This window comes from Pocillopora damicornis, chromosome 5, assembly GCF_964200805.1.
Source record: "Pocillopora damicornis chromosome 5, jaPocDami1.2, whole genome shotgun sequence".
Taxonomy (NCBI): domain Eukaryota; kingdom Metazoa; phylum Cnidaria; class Anthozoa; order Scleractinia; family Pocilloporidae; genus Pocillopora; species Pocillopora damicornis.
This window is the reverse complement of record NC_142674.1, coordinates 7798296-7807634: the sequence shown is the minus strand read 5'-3', so window position 1 is coordinate 7807634 and position 9339 is coordinate 7798296. Positions and strand designations below refer to the sequence as shown.

The 9339-nt window shown below is 37.4% G+C and overlaps 1 protein-coding gene across 1 annotated transcript; it reads right to left on the bottom strand.

Moving 5' to 3' along the window:
* Window positions 1-2426: 2426 nt before the first annotated feature.
* LOC149044957 (uncharacterized) lies at window positions 2427-6211 on the bottom strand. The gene is made up of 3 exons (XM_089207351.1): window positions 4124-6211; window positions 3351-3758; window positions 2427-3113 (listed from the first exon to the last, which is right to left on the bottom strand). Exons 1-3 carry the CDS (start codon window positions 4250-4252, stop codon window positions 2757-2759), a joined length of 894 nt encoding a protein of 297 aa, XP_089063477.1. The 5' UTR covers window positions 4253-6211; the 3' UTR covers window positions 2427-2756.
* Between the last annotated feature and the right edge of the window lie 3128 nt (window positions 6212-9339).

Below are 9339 nucleotides of genomic sequence, written 5' to 3'. Positions count from 1 at the left end.
TGTTCTGGACGCTTTAGTTTATTCACATCTTCTTCAGACATTTCTCAAAATCTTTTTACTGGACGTCTTGGCTTTTTAAGACTTTTCCCGGTGTTTTTGCCTTTCGTCTTTCAAATTATTTGTTTCTTTGGCTTCATCATAAACTCCTGAATTTTTGCTTGGTTGAGGCAGAAATATAAATACCACTCACAAGTTTTGGCCGTAACAAAGGGATTCCTCGCGTTAAAGCTAAATCGTGAATCAGAGCAAACATACAAACACACCTACCGGACCCATAAGCTTATCGTTCTTTCTGTTTACAAGAAAGTTATGCGCCTGTAGAAAAGAGACCAGCGGTAAAAAGTTCAAGGTAAATGGCCGTTGTTTGAAATAAAAGCAGACTTGGTCTTACCTTTAAGAATTCCATGTTTCAAGAAAAAAAATAAGAACGATTAAACGGCGCCTCGGCATCTATAGATTCTTGCCGCTTTTTTTTTTATTGCTGGAGCTGGAATTGAGCCATTTATGACGAAGGTTCGCATTGGAAAGGAAAGTTTTGGTAAGTAAGCAAAATTATTAATAACTAATCGTACGTTGATCTGGTAAAAGTACTGTCTGTTTTTATTAATCAATGCCTAATCAATAGTACGACAAAATTTTATTTCAAGTGCAGGTAATTTTTGTTGTATAATTCTCCATATTAATTATTCACTTTGAATAATAAGACTTTGTTTGCCGCATGAGGATCGCTTGCAGTTTTGAAAGGCCGCCGTTGAGTTTTCCTTTAGTAGTCGCAAAATGACTGGGTTAGATTTCCGCACAGCTCCATACTTCACTACGCATACAGTACTTGGGTAATGAAAATAATGGCGTAAAGAGCATTTGCTAAGTGGGAAAAATTGAATTTTTTTTTAAATCTTTAAATTTGAAGTGTTTCCTTTCATTTTAAATTGACTTTGAGAGAGTTTTTGTACAAAAGTGAATCAGCTGACGCAAAAGGAGAAATGGAAACAGTCATTTGTGATGGTCATACTTTGCTAACCCTTTAACTCCCATGAGTGACCAAAACAGAGTTTCTCCTTACAATATCAATACAATATTAAGCAGAAAAGTGATGAGGATATATCAAAATATCAAGAAGCAATTGTTAGTTGATCTGATACCAAGTTCTCCAAACTCACATCACAAGAATTGTATGGCAGACAGTAAGGAGAATCGCTAATGAGATCTTGAGAGTGAAAACATTAACTAGAAAGTAGACAAATGAAGATCAAACCTCTTACTTGTATGTCCCACAGATGAAGTTTATGTCAGAAAAGAGTCAGAAAGATGTCTTGAAAGAAGAAAACAAGAACAAGAAAACACAAATAAACAGCAGAGTATAGAACCATAAATTTTGAGGATGCCTGCTTGGGTATCCTGGCCTCGATATTTAACCTGCTTTGCAGTCAGTTCAGCAACTTGCTAGGCAGGAAGTTAAGAGGTACACTTGTACTACAGACCAAATCTGGTGAGAATGTTTTGTTGTGTTTATTTTTATGATTCATGAACATAGAAGAAAGAAGATCCTGACTGGAAAACTACCCTTTGATTTAGCTACATTTCAGCAAAGTTTCCTTTTTAATTTTAATTCTGAAAGATGAGCTGAGTTATATTTGTTTGTTTGCAGTCTAGAAACTTGACTCTTTATTCTCAAGATTTGTTTTTTTATTCTCCCTAGCTGCTATATATAAGATTTGTTCGCTTTTTGGAATTGATGGTAGGTTTCACTGACTGTCAATAATTAACTAGAGCAGCCCCTTTTAGGTGAAGCTCTTTGTTAGCCAAATTTTTTCCACTTGCAGGCATGAAAACCCAGATCAAAAGGGGGCAAACTTGTTACGAAAAAGTTTTGATTCTGTCAAATGTTGGCTTATTTCAAGTTGTCATTCATGAAGTACACAATCAGCTTCCAACTGAATTCTCCTCTGCCCTATGTTACAAAAAGTGACTAAGGACTGGGAATAAGGAAGGATTAAACAGGAAAATGGGAATAATATGATTTATTAAATTACCAAATTTGATTCAGAATTGATGAGTGAGATCAAGTATAGGACAGTACAAAGTGTTTAAACAAAGGGATTTTATTTTATAGTCATGAATTCTTATGGAGAAAATATATTTCCATGAAAAGAGACTGGTGTCTACAATCTAATTGAAAAATATTAAGTGAGTGGTGAGATTCTATGTTAAATATTTTTCTCAATTTGTGATCATGCAACAAATCTCTTGTCTTCATTTAATGTCTTTAAAGTGTTTCAAGACTATTTTTCAAGATACTGAGAAAAAGATGATAGAAATAATGGAAAAAAGTGAGAGATCATATCTGGTTTGTAATGTAACCAAAAATGCAAAGAGGCACACACAGTTGTATCACTAATGATTAAAGAAACTATCATTTTGTTGACTAACACATGTCAAACAGTTTTATTGTAATAAAGAGACAAACTTAAAACAATTCAGTAAAAAACTTTAAGGAGGAGACGAAGGTATCTACCGGTACATAGCATAAAATGAAAACTACCTAGAAAAGTACATGTAATTGGAAAGAAGCAGAGGGTTTAAATTGGAACAAAGGAATCGTCATAACACTTTCAGGGCAAAAAAGTACTTGTGACAAACGGTAACTTCAATTTTGAGTGTTATGGAAAATATAAGAATATTATGACATCTAAAAAATGGATGAATGAAAAAGAGAATATTCTACTCCAGTCCTTTGGTGGTGACAACAGGACTGATTATGACTGGGCTCTAGAGACTTCTTCTATCATTATCCGGGATACTGAGTTCCATCCAGTGTAAGCATTACCCTGTGTATTACTGGGACACTTTCCTACCCATAACTCCACAGTAACCCTGCCCTGTGGAATGTTTTCACAGTATCCCTCAAATGATCTGTGATGACGCAGCTCAGGACTCCCAGATGGCCAGCTGTTGTACACAACAGTCTCAATCGTCATTGGTCCACTGCATTCATTTCCATTAAACTTGAAGAACCACCGGTTGCATTTGGTTAAACTGCCATAGACTCTCGTATTTCCCTGGAATGAGACCTTAATAGCTGTATCATATTGCAGCTTGTTGAATAAGCAATCCTAAAAAAAAAATGCCAAGAAGACAGTCTTAGTGCAAAAGAAATGTTTTATAAGAGTGTTATAGGAAATAATTTGATGATGACCTCGTACTTTTCTTGTCTTCAAGCGAAATGCACAGAATGTTTAATTGATATTTTTAGTTTGGCTGCATCGCTCTAAAGACTCTTTCAGAGATGGCCATGACAAATTGGCTCTAACGCTTAATTTATTTACTGCATTTTCTGTATATTTCTGTACCTTAATCTTTCCACTATCTCTATCATCATTCAGATTTTTCCACACACACTGTTTCCAGTTGGTCTGTAACACTGCACTATTCACGATTTCTCCTTTCTCTCCTTTAGATCCCTGCTCTCCTTTCACACCCTTGATTCCTGGCGGTCCACCACTGCCACGTGACCCTTCACGACCTTTATCTCCTTTTATTCCCATCGTTCCAGGTGCACCATTTTTACCAAGTGACCCTTGATTTCCTTTTTTTCCTCTTGTTCCCGTCATACCTCTCGGTCCCTTGACACCAGACTCCCCCTTAGCTCCATCTTTTCCTTGCTGTCCTTGCGGCCCTGGGGCGCCAGGAACTCCCGGCATTCCTGGTATGCCATTCGATCCCGGAATTCCAGAAAATCCGCGAGCAAAAACGGATCTCTGAGAAAGAAAAAAGAACATATAGAAACTGGATAAACGTACTTGATGTTCATTGATATTTACTTGTCTGCCCAAGTAGCACAGTGGTTCCTTCAGAAACTAATCACGTTGAGAATTTAGCTTCGTTTTAGAAGAAACAGCTCGCAAAATTGAAATATCTCATAACGTTGTAGAGATATCCCTTAAAGAAAACTCTTTGCAGCAATGTTCTACTTTGTCTTTCAAAACTAATGATTGATGAGGGATTTGTTTTGCACTTAGCTTGGCAGACAGTAGTGGTAAACTGAAGCATGACAAATGAACACGTCATGAAGTACATGCGATTTTGTAGTAAATAATCGTGGATAAAGCATGCTTAAGAGTACCTCACATGGGTCTTTGTCAGCGCCAGCTTGAGGATTCTGTTGTTGAGGACTGGTGGTTGTTCCCACGGAACTTACTCCTGTTTTGGATGAGAAAAATAACGAAGCAGCGAGCATCAGAAGCTTCGCCATACTTCGATGGTTGCTTCGCGCAAATACTTTGTGCTTCCTGTAAAAAATATCTCCTTATGTACATGCCTATTGATATATATCCTGCTGAATTTCATTAAATGCAAACTGTCAGTTCTCATGTTAAAATAACAATCTTAATAAAGAAGCCTGGAGCTAAATGATAAGGATGTCTGAAACTACTCGAACCCACACACCGGGTAAACAACCGGATAAACAACTTGACTGTGATATCCTGATCAAAAGAGAAATATTGAGAAGGAAAGTTCGATATAGTCTGTGATATAATGTTCATTTGTCTTTAGCTCGATCTCGGTATTCATGTTATTGGATCCATTCTAAAATAGTACAGACATTTTTAAAAATGTTAACTTATCATTAGGTGGTGTGTTCAAAATCTGTCGACATTTAATGATGGTACAAATTACAGACCCGTCTCAATGATATCAAATTTAACTGAAACTATAATGTGTTTGATCGAAGAAACAGGTGATAGCACCCATGAGTGTACGGGCCGGGGGGGAGCTGGGGGCAGCCACCTTCCTCCCCTCTCCTTCCCTTCCCAAATTTTGGGCAACTCAGATTTTTTGGGCAGCAACAGAAATTTTGGCAAAACAAATTTTTACAAAAGTTTCCATGTTTCGTTTCGTCTTTTTTTCTTTCAAAGCAATATTTTTTTTTTATTTTAAGCTTAAGTAGGCGTAGTAAAGTCAGTTAAATTCATCTTCGGACTGTGAGTGTTGAGAGTAAATCTGAACAACACTTATAGTCTGTGCCGATATCTTCAGGGAAGACAGTCGATCTCATCTGTAGTTGTAGAATCGCCGACATGACCATACAGATCGTACGCCAGTGTCGTAGTGAAGAAAGTTTCAACAGCGTATGGCAAATACTGTTAGCAATGGGTCTGAAAATTAGGAGGTGGTTAACTGGTTCTCAGTTTGAATTACGAGAAGCCAGGGCACTCTGAGAAACGCCATCGCGTAGCCCTCAAGACCTTGTTGGTGATCACGTGCAAAGACAAACGCAGCTGACATCGGGATCGCACCAACGTATGAACACTTACTCTGCATCCATCGACATCGTGCTGTCCGAGCTTGAGCTCAGGTTTAGTAGAAATAATCTGTGCGTTGGGAATATCTGTCACAGTGAAACACCTGATAAAGACAGCTTCTTCGGTGACGCCAAATCTTACAAAATCGGCGGCGAAATTCTGGAAGCTGAGAAGAAAGTGTACGCGAGATTTCGTCTTGTGCGCGGATTAGGCCACAAATGATGACTGTTTCAGAGATGCCAAGGGTAATGCTCGAGAATGATTTATTTGATACGTTTCCAGAGTGTTCTAAGCTGGTACATATTCTTGCAGTGATACCTGTTACATCGTGTTCCACAGAACGATCATCAAGTCCGTTGCGCTGATTGAAAACTTACCTCTGTAGCACTATGGAGCAACAACGTGTCAGTAACATCGCACTTATTAACGTAACCTTGAAAAGGCATATGCCAACCCTGTAGTAAAAAACGGATCGTATCATTGATAACTTCAGCCGTCGAAATGACAGAGACAGCTACATATTTCTTTTAACGTGTGTTATTGGCTCATATGATAGATTGATAGGAAAGAATATATTCATTTCGTATGTTGGCCTATGTTAGTTTGTCTCTCCTCCCCCTCTGGCAAAAAATGGCCCGTACCGGCACCTATGATAGCACTGGTTAGTTTGACCCGCTATTAAATATCACAGATAACAGTGTTGTACTTAACAAACTGCGGCAGGATAATAGCGTGCAAACCCTTACATGTCAGGGGAGCGTTTCTGTGGACTCTGGAGCGCCTGATAGCATGTTTATTTGTTCTATAGTCGATTATGGTATTCATGCTTATATTGAGGCGGTGAGATAGATTTTCACCCCCAAAATCTGTTTTAGTGTATTAATGATACAAGTTGTAGGCTCGTATTGTGTTGTTAAAATTAAGAACGACATTTTTGTGTCTCTTTCGGTATGTTCTCGAAAGTGATGTTTTTACTAATGCCGCTATCTCGCTGAAATGAACATTTTTAAATTCAAATAGCTTTAACAGATTGCAGCTTGTTAAATGAGCAATCCTATAAAATATGCCGAGAAGACAGTCTTGGTGGAATAAAAACATGTTTTAAAAGAATGTTATGGGAAATAATTTGATGATGCCCTTGTCCTTTTCCTGCCTGCTAGAATGCACAGAATTGTTAATTGATATTTCTTTCAGTGACGGCCTCGACAAATTGGCTCTAACACTTAATTTATTTTTCACTGCATTTCCTAGATATTTCGGTACCTTGATCTTTCCACGATCTCTATCTTTGTAAAAAATTCAGTTACGAAAAAAGAGACTAGCGATAGAGTCCAAACTCCATAGAAAATATGTATTGAATTTCTTAAATGAACAACAACATTTGGCGAATAAAAAAACTCCAAATCCCAAACAAAGTAGTAACAAATTTACGGGAACGAAAGCTCAAAAACAACTAACTAAAACTTCGCGAAAACAAACTAAAAGTACGCGAAAAATGTTCACGTCAGATTTCCAATGTCAAGGTTTTCTTTGACGTGATTGGCTAATTTGTGAAATCACGCGCGCCGCGCGTGAATACTAAAAGAATACGAAGGGGGAAGAGGGGAGAAGAATTGTTACTTGAAATTTAGAAAAACAAAAGAGGTTTTCTACAATCATCATGCAGATTTTTCCACACATACAGTCTTCAGTTGGTCTATGATAATGTACCATTCACGCTTTTAAATATCACAGATCACAGCTTTGTAATTAACAAACTGCGGCATAAAAGCGGGCGAGTCCTTTGATATTCTGGAGAGCGTTTCTACAGGTTCTGAAACGCCTGATATCATTTTTATTTATTATATGGTTGATTACGGTATTCATACTTATATTGAGGCGGTGAGATATATTTTCATCTCCAAAATCTGTTTTTGTGTATGAATGATACAAATTGCAGTCCCGTGTTGTGAAGGTAAAATTGAGAACGATATTTTGGTGTCTCTTTATGGTATGTTCTCGAAAAAGATGTTTCTATAATTACCACTATTTTAGGTGTTCCATTTATCTACAAGACTTAAAGGTTTTTGATCAGCGTAAGGGTCACATATGTTACTATTTTCGGATAACAGAATTTATCTCTAGAATGTAAGCCTTTAATGCTTCAGATTATTTTTCACACAGTCTTATGTGCCGCTATCTCGCATAGGTATGGTGTCAACTTGCAAGGTTTAGAAAACACAACCAAGTGAGGATATATTTGCATATCTTTTTGGTGATAGTAGTTAGTGAGAGTTAGCTAGAGTTAGAGTTGTAGTAGCAAGACATGTTCTGATGGTTACTTTGCGCGAATAGTTAGTGTTCTATGACGGAAATATGTATCTCCTTATGTAGGGGCCTATTTATATCCTAGAGAATTTCCTCTTAATGTAAACTACAGGAAGTGATGGAGCTAAATGATAAAGAAGAGTCTCAAGCTACTCGAGATCACACACGGATAAACAACTTAAGTCTGATATCCTTATCATGTTTTTTAATGAAGCACGTACCCCCTGCAAATATATAGAGGAGGAATAGAAATTTGATCAAGTCTGTGACAGACGTGATCTTCGTTTGACCTTTGGACGGTACTCACGTATTCTGCAACAATTCATAAACGCTCTAAAAACCCAGTTTGAGATCCTTCCTGAGGCAGTGTGATAGATTTTCATCTTTAAACTCCATTCATATGTTTTAATGATGGTACAAATTTCAGACGCGTCTCGCTGCAAATCTTGTTAAACTAAAACAGTAATGTTTTTGATTGAGAAGATGCGGGATATGTTTAGTTATGTTGTAATTAGAAAAGTCGGCAATATAAAAGCGACCAAGCCATTCAGATGTTCGGTATGGTGTTCCTGCAGACATGAAGCACATTTCAGAGAATTAGAAAAGTGCATTGCCTAACATCCTGTACATAAGTTCACGTGTAGATAACGCATCCTCATTGAAAATTGTCAACGTTTTTTTTTTTTTTTTTTTAATGAGCCTGAGCTTTTTAGAAGGGACGAGTTGTCATTTGTTCGGGAACTATTACAGTGCCTCGTGGTTGCTTCTTTTTGGCCAGTCAATGAGTACAGGTGAATGACGGCCATAATCGAATGTTTACTTTGCGCAAATACACACTGACTTTGTTCGTTGTCAAGCATCCTATATGTACATGCCTTTTTGTATCCTAATGAATTTCCTCAAATGTTAACTCTCGGTCACCATCCTAAAATAAGAATTTTAAAAAGGAAGCGATGGGGCTAATTAAATGGAAAGGAAGTCTGAAACTACTCGAAATTTCACACGGGTAAATAACCTAACTCTGATATCGTTATCGTGTTCATTAATGAAGCACGTATTGTCCAATAGTCATTATTCTGAGAAATTACCCGAAAAATCCAGGCCATGTAGCATCCCTTCTCTAATCAAACGTGACATATTAAGGAGGAAGAGATTTGATAAGGTCAGTGACTTGATCTTCGTTTGGCCTTTGGACGGTGATCAGGTATTCTGCTTCGATTCTAAAACAAACAAACACAAAAAGCAACAGCAGCAAAAATGGAAATTCAGCGCAGGACATTCCAATAGATGGCACTTCTTGTCTACTGTTTCCAGGTCGAATTGGAATGTTAGTTTTTTCATTAAACGTTCTAAACACCGTTTTTTAGATCCCGACTCTGAGGGGGTGCAAATTGCAGACGCGTTTTACTGAGTTTCTGAGTGAACTGAAATACAGCGATAATGCGACGACTGAGCACTAACGCTCGGAACGTCGGCTTTCAAATTACATTATCAACTTAGTTGATGATTAAAACTAAGTTATCTTGAAACAGTGTTATGTTTAATGGAGGGAATTCTTAATATCATTTGTTAAATTGACCCGACCCGTTATTAATATCACTATTTGGAGCGATTGCTTTCTGAATATTTTCTGGCACTGAGAGGAATTTCACGGCTTGAATTATATAGAACATTTTTTCAAAAACGATGAATTTAACAGATTCATATTAAGAAATTTGGCTGACACAGT